The sequence below is a fragment of the Camelus dromedarius genome, chromosome 1 (genome assembly GCF_036321535.1).
Source record: "Camelus dromedarius isolate mCamDro1 chromosome 1, mCamDro1.pat, whole genome shotgun sequence".
NCBI lineage: Eukaryota > Metazoa > Chordata > Mammalia > Artiodactyla > Camelidae > Camelus > Camelus dromedarius.
The window spans coordinates 87,070,768-87,087,199 of NC_087436.1; the positions used below are offsets into that span (position 1 = coordinate 87,070,768).

The 16,432-nt window shown below is 43.8% G+C and overlaps 1 protein-coding gene across 2 annotated transcripts in view; it reads left to right on the top strand.

The window, feature by feature from the left end:
* Positions 1–16,432, top strand: part of SCFD2 (sec1 family domain containing 2) — a 357,920-nt gene that overhangs the window by 306,040 nt on the left and 35,448 nt on the right. For both annotated transcript variants that reach the window (XM_031434663.2, XM_010992837.3), the window contains exon 6: positions 13,275–13,420. In XM_031434663.2, the coding sequence (XP_031290523.1) occupies positions 13,275–13,420 (146 nt within the window). The remainder of the gene's footprint in view (positions 1–13,274; positions 13,421–16,432) is intronic.

Genomic DNA, 16,432 nt, shown 5'->3' on the forward strand with positions numbered 1-16,432 from the left:
GGTATCTTAAGGTCTTATGCTGAGACTCTCGTTGACCTGGAAAAGTTGTGTGAATCAGGACCCTGGCTGACCCTGTAAATAACAGAGAAAAGCATGCCTGACCCCACATTTAATAGCAGAGACAGTCTTTTCTGTCAGGTTTTCTTCCCCACTAGGATATAGACTCTGCTGTTGACCTCATTCAGGGAGATAGAAATGCTGAAAGGAGAAAAATGAAATTGAGTGTATGATTCTGCCATGAATCAGGAACAAGGGAGTGAGGTTAGGCAGGTGGGACTGTGGCATCCAGTAATGTTCATTTGGGGAAAATTGGTGCAGCTAGCCAGGAATAAATACACTGCTACCCAGGGGCCAGGCTCCCCCACCAGCCAAAGAGAGTGGTACTTTGGGCAGCTAAGAAAAAGAAAAGGACGAGTTTGGTGTGTATTGCACTTCAGGGTTAGAATAGCTTTCTTGCTTTGCTATTTTAAAGCCTAAAATATATGCGTACTAAAAAATCAAAATGACAAAATTACATAAACCAGAATGTAGAAGTCTCCCGTAATTCCCTAGACAACAACCTTTGACAAGCAGTTGTTTATTTCATTCAACAGCTATTTACTGAGCGCCTGCCATGTGTCAGGGACAAACATTATCTTAGGAGGTTCAAATACATCAGTAATTAAAGCAAAGGTCTTTGTCTTCGCCGGGCTTACATTCTAGAGCTGTGTGCAATTACTGTACAATAATATGGTAACTGCTAGCCTCATGTGGCAATTCAATTAATTAAAATTACATGCAATTTAGAACTGAGACTCCCCCAGTCACACTACCCATATTTCAGGTGCTCAATATCCATATGTAGCTGGCGGCTGCCATATTGGACCACACAGACGTAGAACATTTCCATCACTGCAGACAGTTCTATTGGGCAGTGATGTTCTAGAGGAATAATGACTGTTAACAGTTTGCAATGTGTTATTCTGGACTTGTATACACAAATACATAGATGTGTGTATGTATATATGTGTGTGTGGTTGTGTATACGTGTGTGTATATACTCTGTATACATGTGTGTGGATATATATGCGTGTGTGTAGATCTACTATTCAGCAACCTACTCTTGTCACTTAACAATCTAGCACAGGCGTCTTCTTTGATAAGTAAATGGTAGATCAAACACATCAATTTTTTTCTCATCAGACGGGTGAAAGCGCCTGGAAGGCCACAGGCCGCAGCCTGCAGCCCGCTCCACCCCCCACCCCACCAAGCAGGAAGCCTGGCTCCATCCTCAGCCAGGGAGGCAGGGAGAACATCTGTCTTCTCTGCCTCTTCCTCTGCCAGCTCTCGCCTCACTGGGACCTGAGCTGTGAGTTGCAGGAGGCAGACTTCTGCCTGTAAGCTTTCCTGATTTCTCCGCATTTGCTTCTGGGGTCCACCCTCAAGGCTGCTCCTGCTTCCAAGAGAGACGAGGGCCATGGAGGCATTTCCGTCCTTCCCCTCCATGCCAGGGTCCACTGGCAAACCTCTCTGGACTTCGTCCCATCTCCGAATCAGGCACGGCTAACCCACACGCTAATCCATGCTGCCTCCAAAAGAAAATACAGAAAAGCGATAGATAAGAGGCCTCATTTAGCAGGGGCTTAAATTTCAGGCGTAGCGATGCTGGCTTGGTTCAATGGAGATTTACAACAACAGGTGCAGGGGCACCTTGGATTGAGACTGAGAGTGATTTTTGTGTGTGTTGGGGGAGGGGCGGGCTGGGGATCTCATTTGATCTGTCTGCTACTTGAAGAAAAATAAACTCCATTTGCTCTTCTATTCTTTTAAGAAACAAAAGGGATGAAAGAAACTTTAGGTCAATAAGCTTCCCTTTCATCCTTCCCTTTTTCTCAGATAGATCAGAAAATGATCCCGCATTATGAACCACCTAGCCTTCCCCAAAATACAAATAGGCACGGCTGTCCCTCCGCGCTCACAGATCTCGTGAGAGCAAGCTCTGCAAGGCTGGAGCCCAAGAGGTGTAATGGAAAGGAAAAGATGGTTAGATTTTGTTTTAAACTCCTCTAAATGGCAGTGAGAACAAGAGGCAGGGGAGGGCCAGTCATTTAAAAGGCTTTTAAATGTGCCATGATTTGGACTTCTAATTTCATCCTTTTCTACAAATGAGCAATTAGCTGTAGCACAGGTTTGTGTAATTAGTAGACAAACCAAACCCTGAGTGATTTTTTCACTGTAACTTGGATAGGGAGGCATTGCCCAGGGGCCCATCGCAGCTAGAAACCACACCATGTTATTCCCACACTCTCAATTTTATTGCCATTTCTAAAATAAAGTACAATCTTATCGCTTAAGAATCCTTCATGGGCAACAGACCTTTGGTACTCTCTGTAAAACCAGCAGCAAGACTGGACCTGGGGTAAGATTCAGAAAGGAGCAGAAAGAACGCAGCTCGGTGTGGTCCCTCACAGCTTCCTTCTTGGTCTGCCCCTCCAGGAAGCCTTCCATGTGATCTTGGGGAAGCCCTGGGCCTCTGCTGCAGCTGCATCAGGTAGAACCTCCCTCTCCCCCCAACACACATATATCGCTGCACTGGAGAACAGAGGCGCAGAGTGCGGGGGGAAGCGAGGTGCAGGGCTGGCGGGACATCAGGCACACATCCCGGAAGACAAGTGGGATCAGCCTGTAGCCCGTCTTGGAAGGAGCATCTGGGCCTCCATTTGTCTCTCTCTGAAATGCCGAACTGGTTCATTGCTTCTCAAAACTGTGCAGGGGGATATGATTCCCTGCGAAAATCAAATGATGGCCATCTTCTCTCAATTCAAAGACAAATAAAGTAAGCAGATCCAATTTTTCCCGCCATTAGTTGATATCTACCCTGTGTTTTCTTACCTTTGCTGCTTCCACATTTATAGTGCCCCAAGGAGAACAAACAAGAAACAAGCAGATATTAGCAGAAAAGCTGCTGGCTGTTCTGAACTCCCAACCGAGCTCTGGTGCCCTTTCCATGTGTGTAGGGTAGCCTTATTTTCTCCTCGTTTGGAAAATGAGCTCCCCAGCAGTCACTGTCACTGTGGTCTCTGAGGCGCAGCTGGCTCCTGGGGAGTCTGCCACCTGACAGCTGGTGAAAACAACCAGCAGCCAGCTGCAGGTCATCTCTCAAGGCAGCCACGCCGAGCTATTCAGAACTACCAGAAATGTCAACGTGCTTTGAAAGGGGACTTAAGGTATACATGGAGGTTTGTCGTTCAGTAGAATTAATTCAACAAGATTAAAATAATCAACCTGTTCAGAAGCCCTCTCAATGAGAGATGGGTTTTGAGAGCAGGTCTGCGATTACTGTTAGGAGCCTGTGTGCCGCCCCACTGGGGACTGGGAAGGTTTGTGAATATCTCTGGCGTATGTGGCTGTGTGGGCATTTCCCCAACTTGTGGCAGGTTTCATTTCTGGAAAAGGGGCCCAAAGTCAAAATGATATGAGAGAGATTGGATTTTTCCCATGGTGACAGCCCCAATAATAGGAGATTGTGTAACCCATCAAAAATCAGCGCCTACCTTGTTAAAGAAATAGCCTCAAGCATGGTATTTCAGTCACTCTGAAAGCTGAACTTCATGACACCTTTGTCTAAGGTGATTTGGGTTGATTTAATAGGATGACATAATAACTGACCTATGAAAGTTGTCTTATTTAATATGATGCAGTATCACCACGGTTTTTACACTTAACTACATGAAATCTTGGGGGTATAGCTCAGTGGTAGAATGTGTGCTTAGCATGCGTCAGGTCCTGGATTCAATCCTCAGCATCTCCATTTAAAATAAAAATTAAAAAAAAATTAAATCTTAAAGAAACTTTGTTGGTATTGTTAAGGTAGTCAGAAAAGCTACATTGGAAAGGTTTTTTCAGAAGCATATTAGAGGAAATGTTTTGAAACAGTTGGGGCTGTTTCCTCATTTCTGTGGTGACCCAGGATCATCTGTCTTGCTGCCTCCTTGGCCAGCACTTCCTGAAGCAGCACAGACGTTCAGGATTGAGAGGCTGCTTGCCGCACTGCCAACATCCTGCTTTCTGGGCCTCACTGGCAACTTGACCTCGTTCCCTGCCATTAAAAATGCAAGTTCCAAAGCATATTCCCAGCAGTGTTCCTTCCTTCAGGCCTCCCCACCACATACACGTTTTCTCACAAAAAGCCTCGGAACTTGGGCTAGAATTCTGGGCAGTCACATTTCCTCCTGACTGTACAAGCCTTTCCACACCCACCACACATCCCCAACCTGCCTAATAATAATAGATTTCAGCTGTCATTTCTTCCCTTTTTTTCAGCTGTTATAAAAAGCCGAATTTGCTGGAAGCTTAAAAAAGTAGTGTGACTGGTTTTTTTGCTTTGCTTTTTTAAGATGATAGCTGATACATTTAAAAGATTATATGCTATATATGTTATAAAGCATAATTATATAATAAACATGCATGAACCCACCACCCTAGCCCAGAGGGTTGCCTACCCACTCACCCCACCCCCACAACCATTTTCTAAAGCTTGTATTTATCACTCTCTTTCTTTCTTTTTCTAACGGAGGTGCTGGAACTGAACCCAGGACCTCGTGCTTGCTAAGCTACCCTCCCCCCATCATTCTCTTTCTTTTTAAAAGAGTTTTCTCTCATATGCATGTATACCTAAACACATAGAGTTTAGTTTTGCTTGTTGAGCAATGTATGCATCCAGTTGAGGTTGCTCTTCTTAAGCTGCCTTTTTGGGAATTAATCCACTTCTGCATGGAGAGTGCAGTTTCTCAGACCCATCTGGGAGCCCTTTGCTTGAAATTTCCTGCAGAGATAGTTTCTCAGCTCCTCAAGGATCAGTGTTGTTGCTTTACAGCGCGTTTGGTCTGATTCAGCTCTTCCCTGTCACCTCTCTGTTTTCATTCATGTATTCAAGAAACATTTCACGGGTACTTCTGTGAGCCTGGCAACGTGTCAGACCAGCAGAGAACCAAAGCGCCCCTGCAGCTTGTCACCACCCCTCCCCTCCTGTCTTCCTCCATCATTTGAGCCATAACCACAGGTCACAGGCCAGGAGATTCCAGGACATTGAGTAGGATCCAGTGAGCCAAGGGGCCGTGGGATCAGCGTGGGCTGAGAGCCGGAGGGGAGACCTAGGGAGGGACTTCTGGAAGTGGTCCAGTCCCCATGAGCCCTGTCTCCAGCCCTTTGTGCCTCACCTGGATGTTTCTGGCCCTGATTTTCTTTGTTAGGCCAGCCTCACTAACACTCTCATCCAAGCACATTTACTTCATTACCTCCACACCTGCAGAGGAGCCCCTGCCTTGTGGTGCACATCAGGGGCTCCACAAGGGAAGAGGAGATCAGCCCTGGACCACCTGAAGGCTGACAGTGCAGACTATGGGGGGTTGGGGGGTGATGATGGAAGGAGTTAAAATTCACACTAGGTCCTTAGGTACTTGGTTGATGACACAGATACAACTGCCTGTGTGGTATAACTGTGGAGCCTCAGAAATATGTATATATATATTGCTTTCATTTATATACAATATGATATATAATATAAATATAATGAATATAAATAATACATTACATATAATTCATGTGTTCTCAGCCAGCCTCCACATGACCTGTTCACCAAAATAACTGACATTCTACAGTCCATCTATAAAATAGGCTGACTCCTGCCAAAGCCCTGACCCCCTCAGCGCTCTAAGGCCATCTCCACGTGCCCAGGCACACCTCTTCTTTCTGGGCGAGTCACATGACTCCCCAGACCAGGATGTTTGCTCCCAAACCTGCTTATGCCAGTCATACCTGTCATTAAGTTGCAAACTTTAATTAAATGTTCTCTGAAAAAAATGTGAATTCCAAAAAACTTGGTTCCATGAAAACCAAATTGAATGCCTTTGAAAGACTCAGTAAAGATGAGTCACTTTTAAAATGCTTTAGGTCCGAACAAGGTGATTATGAAAGTTTAAAGGGAAAAAAAACATTAAAATCTAGCAGAATTCTGCTCTCAGATTGTGCTATGGGTGTCTTTAATTTCTTATTCCACTTTACATGGACTAAAATTGGAAATTATAAATGGTACATAATAACTTTTTTTTTTTTTTAAAGACAGAACTCTAGTCAGCAGATAATACTCAAAGAAAAGACCTTGGCCTTTTCTCAAAAGATTAGTGGATAAGCAGACATTTATGTTTTAATTTTAAACAAAATTATACATATACTTACATACACAAAAATACATGTATATGTGATATATATGTGTGGGAGAGAGATCAATTTTTCATGATCTCCGTCTTTAAAGGACTTCTAATCACCTATTGGTCCCAAGCACCTTTGAAAAAGAGGGCCTCTATTATATATATTACCAGACTGCCCTACTCAAGAGTGGTTTTATAAACTCACAGACGTAGAACACAAACTTACGGTTACCCGAGGGAAGAGGGGCCGGAGGGATAAATTGGGAGTTCAGGATTTGCAGATACACACTACTATATATAAAATAGATAAACAACAAGGTCCTACTGTATAGTGCAGGGAACTATATTTAATACCTTGTGATGGCCTATAATGACTATGAAAAGGAATATACATATGTATAACTGAAACACTATGCTGCACACCAGAAGTTAATACAACATTATAAACTGACTATACTTCAAATTAAAAAAAAAAAGGAAAAAAAGTTAGATTTTACTTTAAAAAAAAAGAATGGTTTTATACAGTCAACCTCCCTAGAAGATTTCAGATATGATACCACTTGCTAAGGTTTACTTGGGCTTTTATTTCGTTTGGTTTTATTTTCATTTGCTAGCCTTTTATTGAGAGCCATGAAAAAGGACTCCATCTTTAAAACAATGGTTTGGAAAGAGAAAAGGCAGTGTCAGACCGCTGGATGGATGAGGGAGGTCATGACCTCCCAGCACTCTGCCCTTTCTGGCCACGTCACACCCCCAAGCCAAGCTTTTCTCTGCCCCAGGAGCCCATGGATGTAGGTCCCCCGCTGCCTGGGGTTTGCTGACAGGCAGGAGGGCAGCGATGCAAACTGGAAAATGGGCCTGATGTTCTCAAGCTCTGGGCCAGAAGAAGGATGAGGAGGCCACCGTTGGATAACTTGGGTCCACATAAGAATAGGGCCTCTTGACCAGACTCAAAATTCTTGGACCCTAGCTCTTCCCAACCAGAAGTGAGGGGACTTTACAACCGTGAGGAGAGTAACATCACTAAATAGGGAGACATTTCAAATCCTATTCCAGCCATGCCCCCTAGATTATCCAGCCCCACAGGTGACATGCTTTATGTGTGACGTGTGTGTGTGCTTGTGCAAGTGCGTGTGCGTGTGTTGTGTGTGTGTGTGTTGGAAGGCCCTAGATGAAGGCCTACATCAGCTCAAATCCAGACTGAAACTTTGGATACAGCAGACTCTCGATATGAGAAGCTTTATTTTCCTGACTACCTAAGAAATAAAACCAAACTGGAAGCCAGGTTCTTTTGAAAAGGTTTCCCAAGCCCCAGAAAGGTTCGAGCCTGCTCCAGGAGAGAACCAAACAGAAGAAGAGCACTAGGCAGAGTAGGAGGCCAGCTTCACTTCAGCCCTCCCAGGACGGTCCCTGAGCTACGCAAGAAATGTGGGTCCCCGCAGCTGCAAATGTGGGTCCCTGCAGCACACAGAGCCACGGAAACCACTCGTCTCCCTCTGCTCAAGTAAAGGGACTTCGGTAAGTGGAGACGGCTGAGAGAGGGGCAGGGGAGGGCAGACACGGACACCGGAGCCCTGCTTTGTTGCTCTGACGAGTAACTGGACCCCTGCCCAAGAGATCCCCAAGCCCTCCAAAGAAAGAAATTGCAGGGGCATGAGTCATCCTCCATTTTAGGCGAACACAGGAGTGCCCTGGGGGACCGGCGGCCTCCCTTATCAAGAAGTAGGCAACTGAAGTACACAGATTGTGCTTGGCCCAAGGCTGGGATCAGCTTCTGGTTTATTAACTATTTAACTAAGTGGATTAAATGAGAATTGACTGGAATTGTACACTTAGCGTTCCCTTACAAAACATCCTTATCTCATAAGCTGGCTTAATGGAACAGGCTGTCAGGGGCTTATTAGAAGTAACTGAATACAGCACCTGACGGCGCAGAGCTCCGGGCAGGGTGTGCAGCAGGCCCGCAGCTCCCACACCTTGTGTGGCTACCACAGCTGGCCTGCGGTGTAACTGCAAACCGCACTATTAGCATCTCCCCCAAGGACAGGCCCAAGCCTTCCCAAGAAGAAAGGCATTTGCCACTCACTCCGTTTCAAAAGCATTTCTTCGCTGTTAAGGGTGAACTAAGTGCTCTGCTGATCTTTCATGCGTGTGGTCTCAGCACATATGAAAGACGTCAGAGCCGAGTGGTTAACAGGACCATTCGGAGTTAGACTTCAAGGATTTGAATCTTAGCTTTACTGCTTACTCCTTGAGTGCCCATGTGTTACTTAACTTCTCTATGGCTCAGTTTCCCTATCTGCAAAATGGGGGCGATAATAGTACCCAGCTCACTGGGTTTCTGTGGCAATAGTGTCCATGTGTTACTTAACTTCTCTATGGCTCAGTTTCCCTATCTGCAAAATGGGGGCAATAATAGTACCCACCTCACTGGGTTTCTGTGGCGATTAAATGTGCTAGTATGTTTAAACTTCTTAGAACAGTGCCTCGCATAAGTGATTATATAAGTGAGCTTTCAGTGATTATAGCTCCTACACAGGACAGAATTCATCCCATTTCCTAGCTTTTGCACCCACATCTCCTTTAGCTATTAATTGCAGCATGAATTTGGAATGAGTCTCATTCACAGAGGAGATACTCTGAATGGTGGGACGCTGTGTTCACGGAGGAAGTCAGGGCTGTGATCAGAGGGATTTTGAACCCTGACTTTGCTGGAGATGGTGATGTCAACTTGCATGTCCTTTATCTTCCCTGATCCACGTTTCTCTGTGTGTGTGTGTGTGTGTGTGTGTGTGTGTGTGTGTGTGTGTGTGTGACTTCCATTATAAGATTTGGGTAAATGAATGTAAATCCTGCTTTTGGTGAAGGTTGATGTAATTATGAAAAATGCTCAGAGATGATAAAAATGAGAGCCCTGGGACCTGGTGTCCCAGAAACATGTACACTGTAGAGCACTTGCTTAGAGAATAACAGACACGTCGGAAAGGGTTGATGGTTTGGAGAGAAGTTGCCTTTGTGCAGTTGAACAATTAAGATAATGGATTTTTTGAGGGGAAAGTTTTACTTTATTTGTAAGTGTAGGACTTTTTTTGTTCCAAAATTTCTGCTGGGTTCACTTGAGTTCAATTTACCTATAATCTATAATCATTTCTGTCAAACAACTACAGTTGACCTAACCCTTTGGAATTACACAGCTTTTGCTTAAACTAATTCCAATGAATAATCAGTAATTTCCCTATATAATCTATAGTTTTAAATAATATATAATCCAGAAGATGATTCTATTCAGCTTAACCTAATGGATAAACACTATAATCCTCACCTTTCAAAAAACTGAACGGGGCCTTGTGAAAAATTGGATGAACCTTTTTGTTCTATAGAAAATGAGTTACTTTCAATTCATCATTTTAGCCTATTAGCTGAATTGTATTTTAGAAAAACTGAAACACTATGCCTGGTATTAGGACTGGTAATGTTTTCTTCTTGTTTTCATGTCTCTTCCAATTTAAAACAGTAGTACATGGTATACAACAGTTAGATACAATTGATGTAATTTCCCATATTTTAAATGGCTCAGCCTAAGGGTTTAAGGAAAGGAGTCACATGAATGAGGGAGAAGCCATAACCTTCCAGGATTTCTTCTGCTTGATTATTGACTAACACGCTGATGTATCTTGGCTGAGCTGCAATGCCAAGGGTAAGCATGGTGTGACGTCAATAGATGCTCTGTATCTGTGCAGCTCAACCTCTGTAAGAGTCAGGAGGATGTTATGGTCATGCTCAGAAAATGACACATTTTCTCCTTTCCACAAAGCTCAGCACAGAATTCAGGGGAGTGCACATGAACATCCCAGATTCCCTCCATCCACTTCCTCCATCCCCACCACAGTTCACTGAACACAGGGAGGCTTCCTCTCACTGGCTTGACCATATGTTTGATTTTTTTAATGGCAATTAGCAGGACATTTCTGGAAATCAGGAGATAAAGACTGGTCAGAAAATTTTTATGGTACAATAAGAAAGATACATATTGTCTTTGTCCCCAGTTCCTAGCACACAGCTCTTAAAACTCTTGGAATCTCCAGAGTGATGAGAGTGTCTTGTATGTTAATGCAATGATTGGTGGAGGGAGGAGTGTGGGGGGGATGATAACTTCAAGATGGGGCTAGTTGCCAGAAAAACCAAGGCATGTTTAGAGGACTGGAACTTTCCGCCCTACCTCCCAACCTCAGAGGGAAGAGTGGGGCTGTAAGATGAATTAATTACCAGTGGCCAATAATGTAATCGATCATGCCTATGTAATGAGGGCTCCATAAAAATCCCTAAACAATCGGGTTCGAAGAGCCTCTGGGTTGACGAACACATCAAGGTACTGGAGTACCTAGAGAGGGCATGAAAGTCCCACGCTCCTTCCCCCATTCCTTGCCCTCTGCATCTCTTCCACTTGGCTAAGTTGCATCCCTTGGGATAAACTAGTAGGGTAAGTAGAGTTTCCCTGAGTTCTGTGAGCCGTTCTAGCAAACTGCTGAACCTGAGGCAGGCGTCATGGGAGCCTTCATTGATAGGTCTGGAGTGCAGATGACTACCTGGGACTTGCATCTGGCATCTGACGTGGGGGCAGTCTTGTGGGGTCTGCACTAAATCTCCATAGTCAGGGGCAGAATTGAGTTGAATTGTAGTACACTCAGTTAAGGTCTGGAGAGTTAGAGAATCGGTTGGTAGGGGGAAAATCCCCACACATTTGGTGTCAGAAGTATTATGATTAAAAACAGTTCAGAATTCTGCCCTCCCTTAAGGAGTTATTATATACAGCAGTCCACAGTTTTGAAGAGTCCGTGTCAACTACACACATGCCACCTTGCTGTGTCTGCTGCAGCTGGGTTCCTTGGGATGGCCCAATGCACCTCATTTATTTTTTTTTCCCCGATGCACTTTAGATCCACTCCATTTTAGTTTGAGCTTGTTTGGGTCTACCTCTACTCCCTGAAAACAACTTCTCTATCAAAATCAACAAGTATCTCCTTACTTCACACCCGCTAGAAAAGCTACAATCAAGAAAACATGGTAACAAGCGTTGCTGAGGATGCAGAGATATCCCAACCGTCTTACACCGCTGGAAGGAATGTAAAATGGCGCAGTCACTTAGGAAAATAGGCTGGCAATTCCTCAGAAGGTTAAAGACAGAGTTGCCATGTGACCCAGCAATCCTATTCCTAAATATATACCCAAGAGAAATGAAGATGTATGTCTACATAAAAATTTGTACGTGTAAAACTAGAAGCATTATTCATAATAACCAAAATGTGGAAACACCCGAATGTCCATCCACCAATGAATGGCTATATAAAATGACTATTAGTCAGCAATAAAAAGAAACAATGTCCTGATGCCTGCTGCAACTTTCAGGATGATCCCCGAAAACATTATGCTAAGTGAGAGAAGCCAGTCACAAAAGATCGTATAGCCTATGATTACAATTATATGAAATGTCCCGAGTAGGTAAATCTGTAGAAACAGAAAGCAGGCTAGTGGTGCCAGGGCCTGGGGTAGGGAAAGAAGGGGAGCGCCAGTTAACAGGAATGGAGTTTCTTGTCAAGGTGATAAAAATGTTCTAAAATTGATTATAGTGGTGATGGTTGTACAACTGTGTGAATATATTAAAATTACTGAGTTGGACAGTTGAAGTAGGTTAATTGGATAATATATGAATTGCATCTCAATAAAGCTGTTCTGAAAAAAAAGAATACAGTGTCTGGGTCCAGGCTGCCTGTGTTCAAGTCACCCTGGCAGCTCTGGTGTCCTGAGACAAGGATTTGGGTGCAGGGACTATATTTGAAAGGGCCTTCCAGGCAACATGGGCAGGGAGTAGGGAAATGAGGCAGGAAGGAAGGAAAGCCAACAGAGGGGGCATTTGTGAGTTATCTTGCGGGTCCGTGGGGCTCAGTCTTACTGCCCCCCAAAAGGCTATGGAGACCATAATTCGGATTTGTCCCCCAAAGCAATGAGAAAGCTATGTTGTTTCTGAGCGCTGACTTCTCAGCACTTCCAGCCTGCCCTGCATGAAGGCCAAGCTTCCTTCCAACCAGAGAAAGCCCCATGGCAGGAGGAGAGAGACACAGAGGCCGGGACAGAGGAACACAGAGACAGACATGCAGGTCCTTGAGGTAGGGAGCAGACAGAGGTTATAGAACTGTTCCCCAAACCTGCGGGTGACTCGGTCCAGGTGACTGAGCGCATATGGGCTAAGCATTGACAGTGTCTGTTGACAGGAGTGTTACTTAATCTCTCTGTCCCTCAGCTCTCTCATCCTTGAAGGGAGAAGATAATAGCTCCTATGGCATTGGGGTGATAATGAGGATTGATGCGTCAATGTATCTGCGATATTCCAACTAGTCAAAAATACTCATCTTGAATCTTTCTCTATTTTTTGATCTTCTGAGTTATCCACAGTCATTTGTCTTCTGAATGAGCTTCTAACAAGAGAGAGAATGAATCCATCTATTCTAAGTTTCAAAAAGAAATAGAATCATTGCCGAGAACAGTCTCCTTATTAGGTCCCCTTTGTGTTTTACCAGCTTTGAATGGCTGCCTTTTGAAATACACCATATGCTTTGTTAGCACATTAGACAGATGCCCATCCCAGCAAGTTCTGTCATTAGAGCAACACTGTGATCTTTCTCATCCTTGCTGTTCTGTTTTATGGAAACTGTTGGTGGGATTCAAGTGAGAGCGGTTCATCACAGTCCTCTCTTGTATTTTCCTTTGTGTCTCCTCGTATTTTCCCAAAGCTGTGTTCTGAGGATTGTAGACCCTGGGGAGCTTTCTTTTTGTGAAACATCTGCAGTCTAGGGAATTGAAGCCAGGGGCTGCAATCACGGGCAATTCTGAGTTCTACTTCTGTCAAAGGCATTTACACTCAATACGTTTCATTGCTCATGGGTGACTGAAACAGCCCAGTTGGTGAACAGCTAGGTAGAAAAAGGGTTAAAAAAAACCCCAAGTATGTTACATGGAGCTCAACCTGTCATGATTAAAACTCAGTTTAAAGATTTGTTCACCCAAGAAAATATCTCTGGATTGTTTCAGGCTGTGACTCTTCAGTTAACCTGACATTTCACAAATCCAAAAGTGCCGTGGATGAACTGTTTACTTCACTTCGGGATATTGCTGGAGCTCGGAATCTCATGAAACAGTTTAAGTCTGTATATGTTCCTGGAAATCAGACCCACCAGGCAAGTACATATGTTTTAAAGTAACCATCTAATCTGTGTTGTGTTTTTAGGACTCAGAGACTAAAAGAAAAGTTTCCATTTTAACCTCTCTACAATGAAGGATTTGTTCAAGATGATCTCCAAGTCCCCTTCAGCTCTGGGTCCCCCTAAATCTAAAAGCACCACAATTTCTTTGCACCACAAGCTTGATGCAGTGAGATGAGCACTGGATTGGGGGGTCAGCGCTGCTGTAGAACTGTACAGACCTGTTCTGTAACCTTAGGCAAGTCTCTAAGTGCCAGATGAGGGGTTGGTCGGAGATGATGCCCAAGTTTCTGGATCTAAGACTCACAGAATGACCTAATAATGTTATGACAAGGAAAAAAGAAGTCTATGACAGCAAAAACATTTGCTATTTAGAATGTCCCCACCACTTTCTAAGAAGAGTAGGGGAACTTTAGAAGGATGTTTGACCAAGGAGTAGGAAGATGGTATGAGAATCCAAGATGGAAGGGATAATTTCTCTATAAAAACTGTGTGGGAGGAGGCACAGAAAGGACCAAAGAAAGCCTGAAAGAGTGATCAAGGCTGGAGCCACTGAGGCTAGCAGTCTCTGTTAGATAGGACTCAGGTTCCTGGTAGACAAAGATGAGCTTTCAAGGAAGAAGAGATGCTTCTGACAGGAAAGATCACTAGGTTTTACTGTGGAGTGAGTAAAGAAATCTCTTCCATCTCCCCCATGAAATCATCAGTAAAATTCACTCTGTTTGCAGTGGGGAGGGTAATATCTCTGTGGCGGAGCACATACTTAGCATGCATGAGGTCCTGGGTTCAATCCCCAGTAACTCCATTAAAAAAAAAATTTACTTTATTTGCTAAGGCTTTTTGGAGAGTTGAATGAGCCATTAGTGTGGACTCTGACACAGTGAGGGGTTCAGCTTCAGGGTGCTGATTCTTTAAAGTGGGTGTGTAGACAAGAACTAAAGTTTCCCACTACAGCCTAGCAAAAATCCAGATTTTTCCTCTGGTAATTTGTATAGCAGCTGATACTTGAAGAGCACTCCTACATTTAGTTTTTCCTTTGATCCTCACAAGCAAGTCAGAGAGGTATTATTATCCCGAGACCCAGGAAGGCCACAGTGACTTGCCACAGGCACACAGGTGGCCAGGGCTTGATGCCAGGTCTCTGCTGCCAACACAACCCCTCCTCCCGCGCTGTACCATGGTTCTCACGGAGGCTCCAGAAGTACTGACTGACGGTGCTGATGGGTATCTGAAGTCACTCACCAAGATACAGAAGGCCTTAGAAGTTGGCACTCAACTTAGTAACATAAATTCCCATCCTTTGTTCAATGATCTGAGAACATCGCTAGTATAAAAATACAGATAAAATCGCTCAGATAATCATTTGTAGTTTTGTCATTTAAAAAATTACCAGTCTTAAATACTGCAGAATGGACTACTTCTAGAAGACATGATAGAACTGGTGATACATGATGAAATTTAGACCAAAGGATGTCAGGAAGCCAGTGGCTACATCATTGGCAAAGGGAAAATAAACCACTACAGTAATGTGGTCTTTTCAGTTTTATGATCATCATGGAGATTGATTTGGCCACCTTCACATAAACAAGAATTAGGTATAAATCGTGGGCATGGTAAGGACAATGATAAGTTTCCTAGATTTGATCTCCCTGCCACCAACACTGTCACTTCTCCAGACCTCAGAACCCCGTCCTGCAACCATCACCTTTGGAAAATGAGCCTTCCCTTGTTACATATATCCTTCTTACGATGAGTCAGTAACGTCAACATGTTCACTGAAAATCCTAAATGTCAGCAAGAGGAAGTGGGAGGAAGGCAAGGAGTTTATGTGTATCTTGGGGAGATTAAATAAATAATGATACAGACAGTGAAATGCTGTGCAACCATGAAAATGGATGGGATTTAAATATGTTTGGCAGGGACAGTATCTGAATCTTGTCTCAGGCTCTGCTTGGAGAATTCAAACTGAAACAGAGGTTCATGACCTATTAGGTGAAAAAATGTTATAGATCACTCTGTAAAATGTTATTCTGCTTTTTGTTTAAAAAAAATAATAATAAAATAGGAGAGGTGGGTATAGGTGGGTATAGCTCAATGGCAGATTGCATGCATGAGGTCCTAGGTTTAACCCCCAGTACCTCCATTTAAAAGTAATAACAATAGTAAGTATAAAAGTATATGGGTATGTATATTTAATAAGTCTTTAAAATTTTAGGAGAAATTTATAATGGTTACCTTGTGAGGAACAGGAAGGGTTGGATGGACAAGGAGGAACTCTGGCTTCTTGCTCTATATTTACAAATACAGAGGAAGAGTTTTTGATAGTATTATGGACAATTTTTACCTGTTTGGGTTTTCCAACATTTCTTGAATTTAAAGTGTTCAGTCACAGCTGTAAGCCCCGTGAGGACAAGGATTTTGAGCTGGCTTGTCCACTGCCATATCCTCAGTGCCTAGAGCGGTATCTTGCACATAGTAGGTGCTTGATAAATATTTGTTGGATGCATCTTGAATGCACTACGTATATCTTCATCATATATTGAAGGATTTGTTGGTAGAAAAATGTGTATACATAGAAAAAGACAAGTGTCCAGACTCAAAACAGAGTCCAGCTATGTCTAGCTTTGAAGATGGACCTTGGCTGGGCAACTTTCTGTCCAACCCTTCTCCTAATTTGGTCCTCAGCCCAGTAGCTCCAGGAAAAAATTGTGTTTTCTCTCTAGCTCCATGCTGTTTCCACACAGAATCTAGTTGGGATGTCCTGGGCTCCCTGGGAAACCTGGGAAGACAATAGACCTGGTCTGGCCAGGGGTTCCTGTTCCAACTCTGACCAGTGCTGCATATCTGGGCTCTCTCCTCTGGATCTTGGGGTCCCTCCCAGGGTACCTCTCTCCTGCTCCAAAGCAAATGAGTTGGCTCTCGGAGCCACTCCTGTTTCTTCTGCTAGCATTAGAGGCACCTCTTATTTAACCTTCATCCTTTAGCCCT